At 37.5% G+C, this 24,059-nt stretch overlaps 1 protein-coding gene across 1 annotated transcript in view; it reads left to right on the top strand.

Annotated features, from left to right (window-relative positions):
• Setd3 (SET domain containing 3) overlaps positions 1-24,059 on the top strand; it is a 331,102-nt gene that overhangs the window by 296,129 nt on the left and 10,914 nt on the right. The window contains exon 9 of the mRNA XM_081771689.1: positions 19,180-19,507. Coding sequence (XP_081627815.1) covers positions 19,180-19,507 — 328 coding nt within the window. The remainder of the gene's footprint in view (positions 1-19,179; positions 19,508-24,059) is intronic.

Consider the following 24,059-nt stretch of genomic DNA (forward strand, 5'->3'; position numbering starts at 1 on the left):
TTGGTTGAAGAATTGAAATGTCATCAAGATGTAATGCTGTAACAGTGACACTTTGACTGTGGCATAACTGTCAGACTTGCAGAAATTTGTTGGTCTGAGAATTTGATCACGATGTAATTCGGGTGAAACCAATGTTTTACCAATAGCTGAGATATACAAAAAGTCAACAACATGAATTCCAGAATGTCTGGAAACTGAGAATAAAAACCTCTGGTCCGAAAGGATTTGGATCAGAAGTGGAGTATCGACAGAGAGAACCACTTGTACTTTTATCACAGTAATTAGTCAACTGTGAGTCCAGTCCAGGAGTAGATCTAGGAAGATCTAGCAACATCCAGTACAACCATTAACTTGGATTATGGTTGAACAATAGTCGGCGAACGTAGACTATTCACAGCACGAGCTATTCATCGGTATAGACCTTCAACATCCAGTCCAGGCAGTCATCTATTAGCAAGGTATGTGTATCTCAGCTATGTACGAGTTATTCGTGACTGACTTCTTAGATGCTTACGATATGTGATCTGACGCGTTATACACAGTCTACATTATCAACATTAACACATGATATTTCATAGAATACAGATATTTAAATGAAAGTTAAATTTGTGTGGTTTTCTCTCTGCTCCCGCTTCGAACCTACTCATTACAGATGGTGAGTAGTAGCGATCTTCAACCGTCACATATTAATTTGTCCCCATGCAATTTAGGCACGACGGTTGGAGGTTGTTATCATGATCGAAATCAGAAAGTTTCAGCATTATTACACTCGAATCGTAAAAGTGTGTAATTACTGAATTCACTGCAGCTCACATTTTTCTTCTCCCAAAACAGTGATTAAGAAGTGAGTAGTGGCTTACGCGTTAGTTTCATAATATCGAGGACGCGAGTTCGATTCCGGCTTTGGCAATTTAGGATTTTTTAATAATCTACAATACTGATACTTCTGATGTTTACTAACATTAAAAATATTCAATTTCTCTGGGTCTAAGAGTTAAGACGACTTACTTTACAGGTGAAATGCCAACAACACAAAATTACGTCTTCCGTATCAACTTCATTCGTGACTGTCTGGCAAATAACGTTTGGACAAGAATTGATGAATACATAAAGGCTAAACACGTCCTTACTGCTGTAGTATGGGCCGAAAATTAGTTCCAAGGGATTATTTTTAGCAGTACACAAATTGCAAATAGTGATCCAACTTACAATGCTAGTCACGGGATTGATCCTATTTAAGATGCCACCTCACCTTTCTACCTAGAAGAAGGACAAAACAAAGTGCATTACTATTATCAGCTAACAAATATTTATATTCCATTTCTTGTTGAGCTCCTCCGTGGCTAAGCGGTTAGCGTACGCGCCTTTGGCGTGGGAGTCCCGGGTTCGATTCCCGGCGGGAGCTCACGTGGTTCGGATTCCACGTTAATCAGTAGGTCCACGTCTCATATAGCCTCGCTGCTGATTGGGACGTTAAACTCAAAATCAACTCAACTCCATTTCTTGTTGTTATAAAATGATAATTCTATCTGTAAACTCATAAATTTAATAATATTATTGTTTTCATGTGTAAACCTAAGAATCATCTGACATAGTGTATATCTTTTCTGTTCCTATGAATACCTACGACTATGTTACTTTTTCTTTCCTTCTGTGGTAATAATAATAATAATAATAATAATAATAATAATAATAATAATAATAATAATAATGGAATAACAATTACAATACCAATTACATAAACATTATCTTCCCATTCATAAAAAATAATAATTGCCTCGACGGGATTTGAACCCAAGTAGCTGCAATGCGAGTTTCCTGCTTTCATAATTTTTTAAAACAAATTGCCCCAATCGGAGTATTGTTCACCACTGGCACTTCATATCCTTTCAACGTATTCCAAACACTACAGGGACACGAACACAGAAATACTGAGGACAGTTAAAATTCTGACTTTGCTCTTCAGAGGGATTCGAACCCGTAGTGGATTGCGCCTCATGATCAGAAGCCTAACACTCGACATTATTCGTCTAGTGCCACCGGTTCAATTTGCCACAAATACCTTATATGAATATAAGAAAATAAACTAGTAATTATGGAACATAAACATAGAACTGTCTGTTTGTACATGTGTTGATACAATTCAAAGAATGTGTTGATACAATTCAAAGATGACCAGCGCCGTAACTTAGATTCTTTTCGGGGGAAAGCATTAATAAGCTTATTTGGGCCCCATAGAAAAATATTTTCTAATTCTTGGGCCCCTCTTTCCAACTTTTTCTTAATCTTTATGGCCCCCCGCACGGCAAGGTCTTCGGTTCCGTTAGTTACTTCCTGGGCCCATGCCATACATGACAAAATTATAATGGGGACAATATTGATTAATCTCAAAGCCATACAAATAAATATTATTTCTAGAGCCCCTAATAGTAGATTTTTTTTTACTGAAATGGGTCCACGACTCATTTTTGTTCTATTTACCTTTTGTGTGCTGTTTTGTTTATGTAATGTAGCAACCCTGTTTAATGCTTCATTTCTAATTTCATGTTCGTATCGTATATGGAGTAAGAAAATTTTGTATCAAAATGGGCCCCCTCGAACTGCGGGGAGCTTCTTTGGGGGAGCAATTTTGAACCTGAATGATACACGAATAATGGTTATACCAAAATGAAGCCTTGTTCATGCATATATTTATAAACTAGGAAGCAACGATTGAAGTACACTGGGAACCACACAGTGTTGCCAGATGTAACCTAAGGTGTAATTTTTTTTTTTTTTTTTTTTTTTTGCAAAACATGTAAAATGACTCATAACGCATAGGTATGGATGTTCTGTCGTTAATTTTCAGTTTGCTTAGTTGGAGTACCTTGGAAACTATGAAGCAGAAAAAAGAATTTTTTATTTCCACCGATAGCTAATCGGATGAGGCCTCTGTAAGGAGGAACTAGGGAAATCGTAGTTTTCATAAATTAACACTCTGAATTGGTAACTTTGCTGATGTTTCAGTGTATCAAAAGGAGTGTTAAGGATCTGTCCACATTATGCAATTCCTGAAAACAATGAAAAACAAACTTTAAATTTATCATGATAAAACGTTTACTTACATGCACCCGGCAACACTGCTACTATCAGAAATGAGTTACCAGCTTTACAGCGGATGCTCGGAGTGTCCCCTGTTTTATCAAACACTAGTTCACACGTTTCACCAGGTTGGCAGCAACTTTACGAATATTAGAAGTGTTAATGTTCTTTATGGCACTGCGAATGTTCGTTTCCAGGTCTTGAAGAGTTCGAGAATTGTCCTTGTATACTTCTTGCTTTAAATAGCCCCATAGAAATGTATAACCCATATGGGTACCTAATTTTTAGATCAATTTAAACAACTCACAATCACTGTTGCCGACTAAGGAAATTAAAATTTTCCTATTTTCGGTCAAAAATTTCTAAATTTTCGAAATTCATGTTTATAAATCCGTACCTATATACGTACGTACGCAAGTCAGCTGACGCCAGTCTAACATCAGTCCTTACTGAATAAAAGCAAGTGCATATCGTTACAATTGGGTAATTAAGGGGCGCACGAAAAATTTGAATTTAGGTTCTAAACTTTGATTTTTTTATTTTTCTGTTTATCATAATTATTTTTTAAATTGCAAACTTCGTTTCTTAGATATCGACTTGATACATCTAGGATATATTAGTGGTGTACCAAAGTTTATTTTGAAATAGATTGAGTTTGTGTGGCAGCAGTGTCTCCAGCCATAGAAAATTTTAATTTCTTATTTTAGGGGAAAAGTTCGGAAAAATTCCATTTCCCCCTCATGTTAGCTACATCGGGACAAACGTACCAGTATCTGAAAGCCTCGTGTTTCCCTACACAATGTACCATAGAAAGTTTCAGTAGAACAATTATGGGAAGTACAGTTGAGGTTTACACTAGATTTTGTTCTCTAAGTGGAAAGATATTTTTTTTTTAGGTAGAATGAGATATTTTTTAAATGATATGCTTAGTTTATTAGATATAGTCATGAAATTTCTAGATATTAGTGGTGTACCAAAGTTTATTTTAAGATAGTTTCCGCTTGTCTGGTAAGTCTTTCCAGCTACAGAAAATTGTAATTCCTGATTTTAAGTGAAAATTTCGGAAATTATTCCACTTTTCCCACTATAATTTCCCACTTGTTGACCACATCGGAACAAACGTACCAATATCTGAAAGCCTCGTGTTTGGCCCAAAAAACGCACCATAGAAAGTTTCAGTAGGACAACTACGGAGGCTGTACCACCTGCATAACTGGTAATTTTTTCTTGTGAGATGGAAAACTGTAAAAATTTCGTATATACGATGAGAGAGAATTTTTCTTTCTGTCTTTGTATAGCACCCAACGACTTCCCGTTTTCACTGTGCTTGTCGACACACCAAAGAATGTTTTGAGGTGACTTGAACCCATGTGGCTACAGTGGTGCCAGCTCAAAAAAATCTAAAATTTGGTTAGGGATATTTTGGTGAATGTTTACCTCTATATTTCCCTTCATATTTTCCCTCCCGTTGGCAACACTGCCATCAAACTTACGCAGTAAAATTGCCATATCCTTCTTCCAAACACAAGGCCTTAACCATATCAATCGAGTAAATAGTCTTTGAATTACAATATATTAACTGAAAGTTTACGAAAACGCCAAAAATGACCCTGTCTTGAAAGGGAAAGCAAATTTTCATATTACCACATTCTATGGACTCCCCTGATACTCCACACAAAAGTGGGCAACCGCCTGAAATGACGTCATCAATATGACGGCCACGCAACTACTACTACTTATGCTTATGCGGTAATATATCATCACAGAACTGAGATACAAACTTCGTTCTGGTGCCAAATTAAAGATAAGGCATTTTATAGGAGATTTCAGCTAATATCGTTCTTACGTGTTGCTGCCATTTTTAAATATGGCGGTTATAATCTTAAAAATTAATTTTCTCCGTTTCATTTTATTTGTTTTAAAGTAGATTCCTATGAAACTATCAGATATACGGACAAACATCTCGAAATTAACGTTATAGATTGGAGTCTCACCTTTCTAAATACCAATATTATTTCTGTATCTTAACAGTTAAGCGAGCTACTCCATTTTCTGTATTGCAAGGTGTTGAATTTTTAGTACTTAGATTACGCAAAACATGTGAGAATATTTTTACAATTAAGGGCGGAAAAACGTTTGGAAAACAAACTTTTAACACATTTTCTTTAAACCACTCAGACTTCTGAGAGAATCGTCAAAAATAGCTCATGAGCAACCCCCTGAAATGTAACCAATATTGCGACCATGCGAATACATTCATTTATGCTTATACGATATATCTAATCACAGAACTGAGATATGAACGTCGTTCTGGTGCCAAGTTAAAGGTACATGATTCAAATGATTTCAGTTAATATCGCTTTTTTTATGTTGCCGCCATTTTAATATATGGCGGTATTTTCTTAAAAATTAATTTACTCCGTTTCGTTTTATTTGTTTCAAATCAGATTATGAAACTACCAGATACATATATAAGAAATAGTTTTAATATTTTAAAGTAACATTGATTTCGCTAATTTACTTTACTTTGTAATGGAAAAATGTCTGCATTTTACATAACCTAGCTCTTTCAATTTTCTTTTGCCTGTTTCATTCATTAATGTTTCTAAATCGTTTAGAAGATGGTTTTTAAGTTTCTTCAAGATCTTTACAAATATAATCGTCGTCTTCTAATGAATGTAATACTAGTTTGTATGTGCATGATTCTCCACACATGGATATGCAGTGGAGTCCTCCTTTTCGGCACGTACAGTTTCTGGAACATCAGGATCGAGTGGTTACTATATCCACATTTACGTGCACGCGTGGAGGACGCGGCTCTTTGGTCTTATTTGATGGACAGGCTCGGCCAAACAAGGCATTGTGCCCGAAGTTCCTCGTTCTGACCCTTAGTCCTCATGCACGTAGTGCACTTTCAAGATCTATCCCCCGACCTTGACACCTTGGTATGTAACCCCTATTCTCTTAGGGAGTAGGGTACGTCCACTGCGCGACAGAAGTTCTGCCTACTGGTAAAAGACAAATGCTAGCGAGCCAGTCCTTCCATGCTCTGCTGGCATGGTACCCGTGCATTTCAGAGCAAGCTCATCTCCCACAAATACTGACCGTTACCCAGATTCCTTGGATTGGCCCCCATGAGCTACCGAATCCCATAGTATGACCGCAGCCCAGCAGAGTCTAACTCAATCCGGGAGCCCCAGGCATTGTCCGAGGGGGATAGTTCAATCCAGGGCTCTGCCTACGTCTGTCGTTCAACTGGCAACGCCTTCTCGTGTAGAGGTACCACACACACGTCGAGGTACTCCCATACTTCATCCCGGATCCAATGGTATGTGGTAAGTCAGCGTTGGTGCCAGCCCACATCCCACAAAGTTCCCTCCCTTTCACTGGGATCAGAAACCGTTACCCAGATATCTGGGATAGGCACTTTTCCCCAGTCGAAGTTCAGTCCCCCTGCAGGCAGGAATCTGACACTCCCCTCCCGGTAGGATTGTCCAAGCAATACGGGGCTTCCTCTAATTACGGCAGAGGTACACTGTACATTACCAGAACCAATGACTGATGTAGACCATACATATTGTCATTTGGAAGCCGTGTCTTCCCTGGTAGGGTATCCCAAGCAATACGTGGCTACCTATCTTTTACATGTCTAGATACCATGTACACGTCGTAGAAAAACTACATTCTGAACCCAATGGTACGTGTAGGCCACCATTGGGAGGGACCACCACATCCTCCCTCGGTAGGGTCGTTCAGGCAATACGGAACTTCCTCTAATTTACAGTAGAGCTACATCGTATATTACCAGACCCAATGGCTGACGTAAACTGTCTATCTTTAAAGACAATGACCATTTGGGAGCGGCTGCTACCTTGGTAGGGTCGTAGACCCTGCACCCAGTAAGGTCAATAAAACCTGGGATGAACGGTCCCAGTTCCTCAGCGCCCCTAAGGTAGAAGTGTCCGTTAAGATATTAGGTATCCCATACCGGACCCCAGAGCACGTACGAAACGCTCTTTGAGGGCAGTACCCACATCATCCTTCCGGTAGGGCATTGGACGCGTCCCCCTGGGCAAACTAACTACTCACTCTTTCATACGTGCTGGAGTACCACGTAGCCTTATCTCCTGGACTCGGCACGGCTTACTTCCCCATTTCTGAGGAGAGCCGAAAACTTCACCTCTGCCGTTCGGAGCGGCAGCAGAAGCTACCTACCTCACTGAGAACGTGATGAGGTTACATGTACTCTCCCGGATCCAATGGCACGAGTTAGTTGGCCATTTCGAAGGATAGACTAAGCCTCACCTCTCTCCGGTAGGTTATTGTCGATCTTGTTGGAACAGTCTATGAGGAAGAGCTGCTCGGGGTGCTGAACATTCGGAGATAGTTACATGATTCCAAGCACCACTCAAACCTATCTCCCCCTCAAAGCATCCAGCCCACCACAAGGCATGCGGTAACAGGTGTGTAATGAAGGGGTCATTCCCCCTTTCTCAGCACGGGTTGGGTGGCGCCGTGTAGCGTAGTCGCTAACGCTCTCGCCTTCGGTGCAAGCGGTCCCGGGTTCGATTCCCGGTGGGGGCACTCGGTCAAAAAGTGTAACACGCTTTTTCAGGCCAGCAACCCTGAATGAGGTTTTCCTGAGTTTTCCTCATTTATACCAGGTAAATGCCTGGGTGGTCCCTAACTTATGCCGAGGTGGTCCCAGGTCGCTTCCTTCCTCCCCCAATCCTTTCTTCCTTCCCTTTTCCCGTATTGTGTGCTCGCCGAGGGACGTCATCCCCCAAATCGTGAAGGGTAAATGACCTTAGATTCCCAAAGGCCGGAAATCTAAATCCTAAATCCTAAAACCTAGCATAGGTTGGGACCGGCCACGGTGGGATTTGGACAGCGCGTGTACAAAGTGAACCGACAACAATGGATTGCATATTGTCTTTCAACATTTGTGAATATACAATCATATTTATTTACTCATCGACTTAAAATATCCCTAGAACACACTCAACCCTATTATAATATAAAAATGCCTGTTTAAATTTACGTAGATTTTTATCGCCATCGCTTGGTCGCCATATTGATGATGACATGTTATGCTACTGCCCATTTCTGTTTTTGGCAAATTTTTATGGAGTTACAGACGCACAAAAGAATTACTGTAATGCCAATTAGCTTTCTAAAAGAGTTTTGTCTTTAAAAGTATTTGCACATGTTTAGCGTAATCTAAGTACTAAAGATAATACCCGACATATTTAAAAATGGCGGTAACACATAAAGACGATAATAACAGAAATCATTTGAATCATGTACCTTTAACTTAGCACCAGAGCGACGTTCATATCTCAGTTCTGGGATGAGATATTTCGTATAAGCATAAATGAATGTATTCGCATGGTCGCAATATTGATTACGTCATTTCAGGTGGTTGCTGGTGCTATTTTTGACTGTTCTCAGAAGTCTCAGCGGTTTAAAGAAAATGTGTTAAAAGTTTGTTTTCCAAACGTTTTTCCGCCCTTAATTGTAAAAATATTCTCACATGTTTAGCGTAATCTAAGTGCTAAAAATTCAACACCATGCGCTACAGAAAGTGGAGTAGTTCGCTTAATTGTTAAGATACAGGAATAATATTGGTATCTTTAGAAAGGTAAGACTCCACTCTATAACGTTTATTTCGAGGTGTTTGTCCGTATATCTGATAGTTTCATAGGAATCTACTTTAAAACAAATAAAATGAAACGGAGAAAATTAATTTTTAAGATTATAACCGCCCTATTTAAAAATGGCAGCAACACGTAAGAACGATATTAGCTGAAATCACTTATACAATGCCTTATCTTTAATTTGACACCAGAACGAAGTTTGTATCTCAGTTCTGTGATGATATATTACAGCATAAGTAGTAGTAGTTGCGTGGCCGTCATATTGATGACGTCGTTTCAGGCGGTTGCCCACGTGGGATTTTTTTAGGACTTTTGTGTGGAGTATCAGGGGAGTCCATAGAATGTGTTAAAATGAAAATTTGCTTTCTAATATTTTTTCCCCCGTTTCGAGCCATTTTTGGCTTAATTTTCCTATGCTAGTAAGTTAAACGCGGGAACAGAGAGTAATATCAAGCACCATGGCTTATGCTATGTTACCATGTCTCTGATGGACATCAGTCAGGGTTGCAGACTCCATAGTAAACCTTCAGTCTTCCTCATTCGTACACAGGAATAAATGTTCATAATTGTTTGTTTATTTTTTTCTTCGTATTAACCCTACAAAGACCAACGGAGTCAATTTTTCTTCTTTTCTTTTGTTATTGATCCTTTTGATGACATGTTCCTTTTCGCTTTTTTTTTTCAAGTGTAATATATTGCATTGTTTTGTGTGTATGTGTGTGTGAAAAAATTCATGTTGTGCGGGCGGATTTGGCCCTCCCCCCGGGTCATAGGTGCTTCCCATCTTTGTTTTCAACAAAATTCCTTTCATTTGTTTTTTATATCTAAATCTAGTATTACTTTTTATATAAATGTTACTTTTCTCCTTTATATAGGGCCCGCGGGAGCTCAGTGGTAGAGCGTTCACCTCTGGTGCTTGGGGTTCCTGGTTCGATCACAGCTCGCGCCAAGTGAACTTTGTGGTGGACAAACACCGTGTGTGGTTTTCTCGGGGTTTTCCTCTTTCATCCCACTTTCTTCATTCCACCATTTCATTCATTATTTCATCATCACCGTCTGCCTTAGCCTAGCCGCATATCCGTGGGACGTAAACCTCAAAGATTTTCTCCTTTATATATACGCTTACGAGAAAACCGATTCAAGTGTGACGTAATTGTGGACGAGTTTATGCACAATCGAAGTGTTTTTGTGATCGAAGAATTCCATTAGAGGGGAAAACCCTCGATCTCAACCGTTCCGGAAATATAGAGGGATAAGGGGAAAGCTGGTGCTCTGATATTTTGTGGATTTTCGGCTATGTTGCGAAGAAATATGTTTGAAAATTGTATTTAAACCTTAAGAAAGATGCACCAGAGCGAATAAAAGTGGTGTTGAATGTTAACGTAAGTGACGTAGCTTTTACTGTAAACAGAAGGGGCTTGAGGAATGACAAACGCCATTGGTACGAAGCACAAAATTATATTATATTACTTGCTTTTAATATCATATACGTGTCTTTAGTTCGTAAAAAATGAGAAAAGGTGATACGAAAATGTATTAAGTATTGCCAAAGGAACAGAGAAGTTACGTGAACAAAAATACAATGTCATATTCTATGCAAAAGCGCTATAGAAAAACAAATTAAATACTATGAAACATAAACACATATTGTTGCGAACGTAGGTAGGACAGTGTATAGTTGTATGACATATATTAAAACGCAAAGTATGAATCAATAAACAAAACTAATATGTTCCATTTAAAAAACGAAAACCTGTACGCCTGATATGCTGTATATCACATAAAGTTGTTGCACGTATACAACACAGACGTTACAAAGTAAAGTAGTTCCTCATACCGTTATAAATGTTTGGAAAGTTCAGACGGTCTCCATTTTTTACATTTTTCATCCTATTTGACGTGATGCTTTTATTCGGTTCATCGTACCTAGAAACCTATACATAGACACCTTACACACCTACTTCAGGCAACAATGGAATTTCATTATTTTCGCCTTCCTCCTCAAAACATTCTTCACCTAGAACTTTTATGGTCTCGTCGGTTTTGTAAACCTCATGTCTAAGGCGACGTATTACTGAAGTTTCGTGGATGAAGGAATTCATTTTTAAAAGTCTCTTTTACTTGTACTATTGCTACATATTCAAAAATTCGCAAAATACCGGTGCACCAGCCTTACCCTTATTCCTCTTTATCTCCGAAATGGTTGAGATCGAGGGTTTTCCCCTCTAATAGGTTTAATTGTCCACAAAAACACTTCGTTTGCGCATAAACTCGTCCACAATTTCGTGTCACACTTGAATCAGTTTCCTCGTTAGACTGTCATAGAACTTGTCGAGTGTTAGTTATAATAGTAGTTTTCTGCATAGTATTATAAGAAATTTGGTACAATATATAAGCGCAGTTTTACGCACTGTATTTAGCCCTGTTCTTCACAATTCCTTGAAAAACTTCACAACTCTTTTTTTAATTTAGTTACACATACTAGTTTAGTTTATGTTTGAAATTTAGTTTAACTCAAATTGAACAAATATACTCTGAAAGCTACTTAAACCAGCGCGGGCAAATTGGACCCCCGTCCTCTTGGTTCTTCACGTAGCAGATGCGAGGACGGATTTTCTAGGGTTAATTGGGAAGTCACATGGCTGTGACTATATTGTGGAGTTAACCCTGCTCCACAGCGCTCCAAATTTTCAGCTTTAATTCACTGAAACTTTTATTATGACAGATAGCAGAAAATGTAAGAGTAAAGAATATGTCCTTAACATTGTTATCACTGTTGCATGTCTCCCTTCATTACTATTTTTATAGACAGACTCAAGATAAACGAAAGATCTTTGTAGGGTTTCATATTATTTTGTCAAAATCTAAAGAATGGTAGTACCAGTTAGTGACGAATGGCAAATGGGTTTGAATTCCATTTTAGACGAGAGATCCTGTCCAGGGAGTAATCTACACCCCCCTAACACCCCTCCAAATTTCTTTACACACACCCCTGGATGGAAAAGGAATACTCCCCCAAATCCAATTGTATTAATCAGTATCATATAGGCCCTAGGTTATTTATTACATCAAGTTAAAAAAGGTTTAGCGTTTAGGAAAGAAGACAGTATTCTTATTTATTTATTTCACTTCAAAATATGAAAAGACCTCGTTCTCATGTACGGGCTTCAAGAACCACATGACCTCATTGTTTTGGGCGGTGTTTCGATCAAAACAATTGACAAAACAGACCCGCTTTATACCTACCCTCCTGGGCTCCGCGGTCGTTTCCGAGAAAAGAGATTGATGTACAGATGCAGATGACTGAAATTGGCAACGTCTTGATGGGTCATTCACCTACCTCCTCCTCAATAAGGAAAAATGTGACAATATAGTAATAAGCCTATACCAGATTCAGTTGGTAAGTGCTAGTCTGCAACAGGCTCGCAACCAGAGGGGCTATGGAGGGCCCGGCTCTCCCTTAATTTTTCATGTCCCCTCCAGACCTCAATACAACATGCACAATTTAGATATTTGAAAATAAAATTTTTAATGACTTGGCCCCTCCTAATATATTCATGGCTCCCCAAAGCTCTGTGGCTGGTTTCGAGCCTGCTCTGCAAGTGGTGTATCAACGGACGGACGTTAGAAGGGTGTAGTCAAAACGTTTTTAGAAATGAGGAGGTCGATCGAATTAAGAATTATATATATATATTAGACTGAGTCTAGTGTTATGCAGGAGCATTTGGCGCTAGCTTAATTTTTGCAAAGTATATTCACGTAAATTGATTGAGTGGAACAGAGCTCATAACGAGTCACTTTTTTAACTAAAATTTACTTTTTTTTTTTTTAAGTTGGTCACTAAAAGTTACTTTTTTTTAATTTGTCACTAAAAGATACTTTTTTGAGAGGAATGATAATGTCTGAGACGAAGAAATTCGGGGATAGGCCAGAACTGGTTCCACTTACTCAGGAGCTTTTAACATGTGCTAAGTCTGCTTACCATAACTACAAAGCTTACTCTGAAAACCTAAGAAAGGAGGAAGCTCAAAAAGAAGAAGGAAAGAGGAAACAAAATAAACAAAGAGAGAAGTGATGGAGAAATTGACAAAGGAAAAAAGGGGCATGATGAGATTTTGGTCACTTTTTCGTGTGCTTTGGCAATTTTTGGTCACTTTTCAAGTATTTACAAGAGACCAGACCATTATGAGCCCTGGGATTATTAACATTAGGGTATATTAAAGAAGACAAAACAGAAAGATACAAAATATTTGTAAATTGAAAAACTGGACTTCTGGAAAACAACTAAATCTATGAATAATTTTCTTATGAAAGATATTCAGAGCCAATAACGCAGCCAGGAAGAGGCAGGAACGGACATTAAGAGATCAAATAATATTACAACAATTAACGTTAACAACAGCGTTAGAATATTAAAATAATGAAATTGGAACTATGTACGATATAAATTACTAAACGAATGTGATTTCAGCATGGGACGAGGGAATTTTTCCTAATTAATATTTTTGAAAAAATCACTCACTAAAACTTGCTGGGGGTGAATAAATCGAAATAATAGCAGAATTTTACAAAATAATTACAATAATTCGAATGTAATCAATTCACGTGTAATTACTGGGTAAAATGGTGGAGGTTAATTCCTAATACAGTGAAACCCCTCTTAACGGGCATCTCTTAATAGTGGACATCTTCATAAGAGGACAAATTTTCGTATTCTTCCATTCCATAAATATGAGTGGTGTGGTGTTATGAGAGAGAACCCTTCCTTTTAGGGACACCCCTCATTTACGGGCAAATAATGGTGTTCCACCGATGTCCATTTTGAGAGGTTTCACTGTATTACTTAGTTTCATAATAATAATAAATGCTGAAATGTGTGAACTTACTTTATTGAACCTACTAGTGCGAAGAGCTGATATTATTATTATTATTATTAGTAGTAGTAGTAGTAGTAGTAATAGTAGTGTTGCAATAGTTGCGTAACAAAATATACTGTTTTCTTGTTTGAAAATTATATCACTATTCTGAGAACACCCCCCAAGTAAAAATTTCTGGCGTACTTACTGATCCTGTCTCTTACAGAGTCAGTGTTGAAAAGGGAGGTAAAACACGAATTAATCCAATTAATATTTTAAAAGCACATAAAATACGAATGCATACAAAAATATATTTGCTGATCAATCCCTCCATCGTCAGTGTTATCTTCAAAACTCCCTGCCAATTCATTTCCCAATCTTGATATCTTAAGCTGTGGTTTTCTCATCAACACTGTTTACGTTAACATGCCTGGAAGTTAATTTTCTGCTTACTTACGATTCTCAAAAGATTTCCAGTAAAGATAAATATGGTATAGTTGAGTTACAACTAAGTCAACTTTTCTTATCAGCAGTACTGCCGTTAAAAGGGCATTAGTACCACACATGGAATGTAAGTCAGTCAGATGTTGCCACCGTTACAAAGAATTAGTCAGTTGTCCTGTTACTAGGAGGCACAAGAAGATGGTATTCTCTTCCCTTAACCCTTTTAAATTATGATGGCACAACACCTGTGCCATGGCATCGACCTTCGGAATCTGCTTTATAAGTCTCTACTAAAGATTTTTAGACTAGTTTTTTTTTTTTTTTTGTGTGTGTGTGTGTGTGTGCATTCATTCAAATATGGAAGCATCATAAAACATGTTTTATGGACATTTTGCAGCCTCACGTGCTCTGTCTAGGGGCTGTGACGTCACAAATATGGACGATGGGTTTTAAAAAAGGGTATATTTGAGAAGTTTTTTCAAAAAATCCCTGATACATTACTATTTACCCTAGAATCATGGTTTGTACCTCGTTGATTTCGTTATCAGACAGGCTTTCGAAATGTACCACTCAAATTTTCCTACCGTGTACCAGAAGCGGGAAAATCTCGTCCAAAATGAAAAAAGGGGCTTTTTCAAGAAAAAAAATTCCTTTTCCCCATTTTTATCTTCACAGGTACACGATAGCGAAATTTGAGTGGTACCATTTGAAAGGCTGCCTTACGATGAAGAAAATGAGGTATGACTCATATTGCTAGAGTCAGCAGTCGTGTGTCAAAAAAACTCGATTCCTTTATTTTTCATTTTTTTACACATTTTTAGTCAATTACTTTAGTAAAGTATCTACAGTATTTTCACTATTTATTCTAAAGTCATGATGCGTACTTTTTTTTTTTTTCATGAAACAGTCTTTCAAACGGAACCACTCCTATGTTTCTAGCATGTACCATAGTGGAGAAAATTCGCAAAAAATGGAAATTTTTGTCAAAAAATCCCTTTTCTCCCGATTTTGGGCCCCTCTGGTTGGCCCCTGTAACAACCCACAGAGCCCCCCCCCCCAAGAAAATCAAACATACTACATACTATGTGTAATAACTGTACGAAGTTTCAATGTTATATCTTGAAAAATAAGGAAGGGAAAAAATATTGCCCCATGTGTAAACAGTACCACCTTTCCCTTATGTGAGCAATGGATAACCCATTTTGCACATGGGTCAATATTTTTTCCTCTCTTATTTTTCAAGATATAACATTGAAACTTCGTACAGTTATTACACATAGTATGTAGTATGTTTGAGATTTTTTGGGGCTCTGTGGGTTGACACAGGGGCCAGCCAGAGGGGCCCAAAATCGGGGGGGAAAGGGATTTTTTGACAAAAATTTCCCCTTTCCGCGAATTTTCTCCACTATGGTACATGCTAGAGACATGCGAATGGTACCGTTTGAAAGACTGGTTCATGGCAAAGAAAACGAGGTAAATTCATGTTCCCACAATGAACAGTCTTAATGATAATGATGATAGTATAGAAATTCACTAAAAAGGTATTATCAAGGGAAAATATGTAAATCGGCTGTAGCATGAAAACTATTCATCCCAGGGCCACTCTTTGTATCTCATTCTCTTCACCATAAAGCAAAGTTTTTTTAGTAGCATTCGCATGATCGTATCCTATACCAAAGGGGAGATATTTGCGATAAAAAAGGGATTTAAAAAAAGAAAATCCCTTTTCCCACTTTGAGCAGAAATTTCCCGCATTTGGTACACTTTAGGGGAATTTAAGGACGCAGTTGGAAACACTGCTTTACTAAAAACAAAACATGGTATGAACCATGATCCTACGATATATAGTCTTGACCAGTGTTGGGTAAGTTACTTGTAAAAATGTAACGCGTTACAAGTTACTTTACTTTCTCTTAAAATGTAACGCGTTAGTAACGCGTTACTTGACCTCGAAAAAGCAACTGATACTTTACTTCGAAAGTAACGCATTACTAACGCGTTACTTTTAGGTCCGAAACTTTAAATATGTGAAAAAAAGCTTATTACTTCAGTTTTCCGTACTGCTATTACTACCGCTATTATTATTGCACGTTCTGAATCGATTTATGTACATAAAAGGACAAATTTTTCCTTGACAACTATATGAACATTTTAATGTAATGTAACATTGACTAAAATGCCATACTGCGTTACTCGTAGGGATGAGCACAAGTGAATTCGAGCAAGTTTTCTTTGAAACTCGATTCGACTAGAAACAGGCATCTTTGAGCTCGACCCGACAACTCGGCTTGAAAATTTCCTCCAACTCGACTCGAATTCGGGTCGAGTTTCGAGTCGAGTCGAGCCAAATCTGGTGTATAGTTTCGAGTACCCTCTTCAAGTATCTTACATAGACAATATAATTATCAATGGTACTACTACTACTACTACTACTACTACTACTTCTTCTTCTTCTATTATTATTATTATTATTATTATTATTATTATTATTATTATTATTATTATTATTATAACAACACTGTATATAAACATGAAAGATAGGCGGTTTATATATGAATACTAAAAAAAGTAGTTGATTGCCAACCTCGGTAGTAGTGAAGTCTAGGAGTCAAGGACATTGTTCACGAGCTTCTGAATTTGGGTTGAGGGTCTAGGTTGAGTATTCGGGCTCGAGCCAAACGTTGTCGAGGGCACTGGACAAATATCTTCAAAACTGCTCGGTCCGGGTTTAGAATTGTCAACGACTCGAGCAGATCGGCTCACAGCTTATCCACTATCGACTCAAGTCTCAAACCGAGAAGTGAGTTGAGCCAACAACTCATCCAACCGAGTCGGCTAGAGCCCTTCGCTCAGTTGAGTCGAACCGAGCAAACCGAGCAGATGGCTTATCCCAACCAAGCCAGCTTGAGCCGATTGTTCACCCCAAGCGAGCCGTCTCGAGCCATCGGTTTAGTTAAGCCGAGCCGAGCTAAGCTTGTTATAAAAATCTCTTTTAGTCTCGCAAAAGACGAGACGAGATGCGAGCAGTGTCCCCTCTCGTGAGCAACACTAAAAGTATTCCATATTACTGCTTAGCTTACATTTCTCATGGCTTTCGCTTTCCAATGTAATCAGCCCATGATTTCAAAACGAGTTAAAACGATCGAACCATTTATCAAACTCAAATTGGCTCGGAACTCGACTCGAGAATATTACTTTTGACTCGACTCGAAGCTCGACTTGGATTCGAGTCGAGTTTTAGCTTGACTCGTGCCCATCCCTATGCGTTAGAAAAAATGGTTGCTTATTATTATTCTGCTAAACTAATTATATAATAATAACAATGTTGCTATATAAAATTAAAAATACAGAATATAGAGAATCATTAAACTACAACTGACAAAATAAGAACACATGAACTGGGGGTGAATCAAAATTTGCCAATAACTTTAAAATCGATACATGCTTTTTAAAGCTACTAGTTCCAAACTCTATAGTCAACGGGACTTTAGGATATGCAAACTGATCTAAAAGAACCCTAATATTACATACCATCAACATTACATCAATAAAGTGGGCCTGCTCATCAGAACACAGTTTATTCATATTAAATCCTTACTGAATGACGTTAATTATGGCACCCTAGATGTTGATAAATATTTCCCGCTGGGGCACCACTTTATTTTTAAATTCTGTTCATCAGTGGCGTATTTACGATTTTCTTTCGGGGGGGGGGCTTTGCCTGAAAATGTGAAAATTCTGCAAGATATTTTTATATACTTTACTATAGTAAGATAGATTTCGGGGGGAGGGGGCTTAAGCCCGGAAGCCCCACTCCTAAATACGCCACTGCTGTTCACCATCATCTTCAGCTTTTAAGAAAAAGTATTCTTTCAAATGTTCGAACGATAAAATATTTTCGTTTTCCATCTTTATAAAAAGAACACCATTCAAAGTAAAATAGACTACCAGTACCATTGCACTCGTAGTTCACTCACTGAATGTATTGATTTTAAGCTGTCAAAATCTAAGACAAAATCTTCCAGGTGCTTGCAATCAGTACGCGTGATTTCCCTGAGGCTGTCCTCATCTTCCAGAAACAGCAAGTGGCACTATATTTTGTTATGTAAATAAACAAATCAAATTGTATTTATGAATGTATTTGCAAGCCTACCAACGTAAAATTCGTAAGGCGAAACGGGAAAATGCACATCGAGATTTCCCGTTCCGCCTTGCATTAACATGAAAAGTGATAACAGGTTTTTCATGCAAATTTCATTGCTAGAGGTCATAAGGCGAAACGGGAAAAGGCGAACAGTGCAGGAATTGTCGGTCACTGACATCGTTCATGCTCCATTGTTCCATTCTGAGAAATTCACTTACAGGAAAGAAAGATTTGTTTCCGAAATAAATATATATATATATATATATATATATATATATATATATATATATATATATATATATATATTGTAGTTACTCATCCGAAATGTAACGCGAAAAAGTAACGCAAACTAGGTACGTTACCTAAAAATGTGTAATGCGTTACCGTTACAGTTACTTTGGAAAAAATGTAACGCGTTACTAGGAAACGTTACTTAAAAAGTAACGCGTTACAAGTAACGCGTTACTTGCGTTACGTTACTTACCAAGACTGGTCTTGACTCAATAGATGATTGAGTGAAAATCTACAAAAGACCTCAAAAAAGCCATAATTTAAAAGGGTTAAATAATGTAACCTGCAGATCCGTTATATTTTTAGGAGTTGGTTATTCGAGAAAAAGAGTTGGTTATGTTTCTGTAGAAACTATACCTTTCAAAATGCATGAAAAGTGCTATGTTTGTGAATCCTTTGTCTTTTCTTCTTCTTTCGGCATCCGCCCCATGCCTCATCTGCTCAGCCCTAGAGAATTTCGATATGGATAAAATAATTTTACTTATCCTGAAGACTTGAAGACTCGAGTGAGCAAAAGGCAAATCTTACGCTTAGTTACTTAAGAAAGTATTGTTAATATCTAAAATTTAATTCCACAGAGCATGAAATATGATTAGCTATCATCATGAATAACACATGTAAATGCTGAATACAAGTCTACACAATTGTCAGTTCATTTTGTCTGGGAATATTACATAACTGATACTTTCTTGTCTTGTCTTTTCAGCTCTCTACTGTCTTCAATACGGAACAAGACAGATGCGAATGTTTGACATGTGAAGAATGTAAATCTGGGGACCAAATCTTTATTTGTTACGGTAATCGTTCCAATTCAGAGTTCTTGATACATAATGGATTTGTATTTTTGGACAACAAAAGTGACAGTTTAAAACTGAAATTAGGGATCAGTCGTGGAGATCCATTGTACCCACTTCGAGTTCAGTTGTTAACCCAGCTAGGCCTTCCTCCAAGTGGAGAATTCAGTATTCGAGCAGGACCTGAACCTGTAGATGGGCGCCTTCTTGCATTTCTTAGGGTATTCAGCATGGGAAAAGGTAAGTAATGCATTTACTTGAATGAAATGTAAGGAAGAGTCACATCTCAAAGCTTAGGATTATGCGTACATATCTAGCTTTCTCGAGTTTTGTATGCAAGTATTGACTGAAAGTAAAGCCTGTTGGTAATGGTTTATTTTTTAACATGAGCACACACAGGTGAAATTATGCGTATAGGTATGCTAAACTTTTATGAACAGAGGGTCACTATACAAAATAATCTCCGTTGCGTTCAGGATATTCTCGCCGCCTTTTTACCCAATTCTGGAGAGCACTTCACAAAAATTGTTAGGATAACTATTTGGCGCATGATCGAATGGAAGCATCTTAGACCTAGATGAAGCATTATATCGCCAATTCATCGACTGTCTCAGTCGTAGAATCGTAAGTGGATGTCCAAACCTCATCTTCATTCACATTTAAAAAAGAAGAAAGAAAAGAAAAACTACTATTCATTGGCTTCAAACATGGAAAGCAGTACTGAACGTGCTTCTATCGTTTGGTCAAGTAGCACCTCTTTCCTGTTGCCCAAATCCTCCATATTCCACATTGTGGTCCCTATTTAGTTTAGCAATTTTGCATATTAAGATTTGCAAATCGGCTCTGAACGAATCATGCCATCAACTTCCTACCATTTTTATCAATCACCACAGCCCGTGGTCTTTTACTAAATGTTTTACAGTCAATGAATTTTTTCCTGATGTACATCTTTAAATATTGTTCCATTTTTAATATTCCTCACGTACAATGTTGCCTCCACATATGTGTATGGGGCTGACTATATATTTGCAGTTGTACCTCCCTCTTTTGTCAAACATCTGATGATTGTCCTCTGTTTATACTTCAGATCTATTGTCTAATTGCTGTAAACACACAAAAACATACACACACGCACATAAAAATTCCTCCTGTCTAGTGTGCCTTTCGTGCATGAGGTTCCGGGTTGAATTTCTAGTGGAAGATCATCGAACGCATTATAGAGATTCAAACCCCACTTAAATATGTAGATCTTGTCCTATATATCGTTGCTGCTGACAAAGCACATGGATACAAAAATTAATCAATGAAACACAAGTAAAATTTATCAGTCATTCGTGAAAATATTATGTTTTATTGTATGAATTTCAATCACACAACATAAATAGTACATATTTTCCAGACTAACGGGCATTACTTTCAGTACATCTCTTGTATTTGAACCTAAATAAAATGCTTATCCGTAGTGAACCCGTCTACTTATACTCAGGCACGTAGCCAGAATTCTGAGTTTGGGGGAGCCATATTTGCGAATGGAATAACCCCATATATAATTATACTCCCGATAATTTGTGTACTGTTTCCCGCTCAGCCGGAGTGTTGCCAGCACAGATAAGGGTGTAAATAGTTGACATTCTATTCTGTTTTGCAGAATTATTGTTGAACATAATAAAAAATAAAGTAAATCTACATTCAATACCTTCTCGTAAAACAATTAAAGCAAAGTGCTATGTTGCAAAACCCAGCAATGGGGGCATTCTTCTAACCTCTGAGTCGAATCGACCTTTCAATTTTGTCTTAGTCGGTTACAAAAAGTGCATTCGCAAAGATTTTTAGCTCTTGGTACCCCAAGGTGACTATAAGGCTCTAATCACTCTTAAGGGCTGCAAGAACATCGCAATATTAACGAAATTACCCCCAGCCCCCAAAGTTACTGATCTTACACTCTTATTACTGTTCATTTAGCGTTTAAGGAATAACCTGTAAATGGATTGTAAAAATAGCCTTTTCTTAGAAGTATGAATAATTTCAGTTTACTATGGATAAATGTTTTAATTTGTTGTCGAATAAAAACAATTTGTAACATATAATTTTAAATAAATATTTGAAGGGGCCAAGCCAAGATTTGGGGTGGCTGGTGCCCCCGGGCTCCCTTAGCTACGTCCCTGCTTATACTAATAGCGTCCCATTTGACTCCATGCAGTTGTGGTTAATTTAAATAAGTGACCAACATTGCAGACTTAGCAATAGTCCGGGAGCAAGTGGTATAAAATCGCACATCCGTGCGATTTTAATGGTACAATTGTAAGACATTTTTTTCTGTTTTGGTATGCATTAGCTATGACAAATTTAGATGTTGCCGAGTGAAAAAGTTCCGCAGGGCAATATGGCGATCATTTCAAAATGGCGGCTGAGCTATACATGACAGTATTGTATCTCGGTTATTTTTCATCCGATTTGGATGATCTTTTTTAAAAATTGCAAGTCTACATTGGAGTAATATTTTTGGTTATTACACTTATTGCTTATCTGTACTTGTTTCCAAGTTTTAAAAGAAAAAAAAACATTATTTTTAGCTCTAAAATTCCCTTTGTATTTCCTGTCTGAGTTATGTTTCAACGTATGTTGGTAACTCTATTTTTTAGGGATGCGCACGAGACAAGATTTGTGGCTGTCTCGTCTCGAAAATGTGCAGTAAAAGTGATGTTCCGACTCGAAAATATATATATTTCTCTATTGGAAGAGCCGTGTCTCGACTCGAGTTTTGTCAGAAAAATCCTGTTTCGACTCGTCTCGTGCGCATCCCTATTATTTTTAAAATTACATGCGTGTTTTAGAATATATTTATTGCCACTAGGCTATACATTTCACTTTAAATATAGTGTGTGTTGTTTTCTTCGAATTTTAAAGGGTGCAGGATGCACATTTATAGAGCAATAATCCCTAATGTTACAAATACAAAGAAAACCCATAAAAATGACAGAATGTAGAGTGTGTTTTCATATTATAAATCACATATTCATTTATTTTCAAACTCTCTACCGCTGAATATTTCAGCAAGTGTAGTGCACTGCTCACATACAGCATAATTTGAGATTCATTACTGAGAGGAGCTAAAACTCCTCTCCATCACTCTCGTCATTTGATGACTGTTCAGCGCATTTACTATTCTCACAAATGTAAATATCATCTTCTGCACACATGCGCAGATCAGTGCACAGAAGCTTGTGTTGCCGACAGGAACACACTTTAGTCAAACATTGACTTTTATTACACGAACATTTTACTAGTTCAAGTACAGTAGACGGAGCAGGGGGAGCTGTAGTCATCAGAGGAACGAAAACATCATTCTGAGTAGTCCAGCCATAACCGTTGTCAGGTGGAGGTGGTTAAGAATTTGCCACAATATCATTTTGCCACACTATACATTGGTAATGTGTTCGTAGTATTATAAGATGAAGGGTTGACTGAGTTGGAGGCATTTTCTCAGATTCCAAACACTTTCTGAAAAATACCCATCATGCATCACTAACTGTTGAATTCTTGCATTGGGGAAGCACAATATATATACAGTACAGTATACATCCAGTAGCTGAAAAAATATTATTATTGCTTCGTTTGGTTTTCTGCGTTTGCAGCCTTTTCTTTAAACAGTCTCCGATGCCATAGCCAGGGGTGTAGCCATGGGATGGGCCCATCGGGGCCAGGCTCCCCAAATGATTTCCTGGCCCCCCAAATGAAGTGTTTTTAAAACATCATTGTAAGATTACCTCGCTTCAGTCACTTAAAAGTAACAAAGTTTACATATAATTAATAATTTACGGTAAAATAGTATAGAAAAATACTATTTTACCATACCAATCGAAAAATAGTATGGTATCTCCTTATACCAATCGGCAAACAGTATGGTTTATTTATTTATTTATTTTACAACAGATTACACAATTTACTGCGATTCATATTTGACACTTTGAAGACAAACGTTTCAACAAGGTACTATAAATACTACCATAAAACAATGGTACTAAACTGATTTGTAAATAGGCCTGCATTACATTTTTTATATGCTGTAAGTAGTATTTAAAAAAAAAAAACATTTATATCAGATGGAAAATTTGGTGAAAAACAACGTTTTTCAGTATGGATTTCAATTAATCTGTAATTTTCAATTATTTTTATGTCACCATCCCCCTTAGGAGTACTAATGGGAACTGAATTTGGATTTAAACGGCTAGGAAGTGGCACTGTTCATATCAGCCACTCCGAAAAGTATGATTCGACATTAATATTGGTCATTTTCGATCATTTTTGTATATCTTCCCTTTCTCTTCAAAGTGTACCTTCAAAGAGAAGTTATAAAAACCATCCCAGCCCCGAACCTCATCTACATTGAAAATTTAATCGAAATCAGTCTGGTGGCTCAAGAGTTGTTACAAATGCAATATATATATAAAATACTATATATATTTTATAGTGCTAAACATTATGTTGTTGCCAATAATAACTAGTAGCTTTTATTCTGCTGGAAGAATATCTATCTATCTCCCTATGTAACTAAAAATGAGAGTGACATACTGGCTTGTGACTGAATAACTCTTGAATCACCCGATCGATCTCGATCAAATTTTCAACATAGATGAGGTTCGGGCCTATGGTGGATTTTTGTCATTCCACTTTGACGGTGCAACTTAAGAGAAGTGGTGAGAAAAATATATAAAAATGATGGAAAATTACCGATATTGGTGTCGAATCCTTAGTTTTCGGGGTCACTGAGATAAATAGTGACACTTCCGAT

Source organism: Thermobia domestica, chromosome 9 (genome assembly GCF_964235325.1).
Source record: "Thermobia domestica chromosome 9, izTheDome1.hap1.1, whole genome shotgun sequence".
Lineage (NCBI taxonomy): Eukaryota > Metazoa > Arthropoda > Insecta > Zygentoma > Lepismatidae > Thermobia > Thermobia domestica.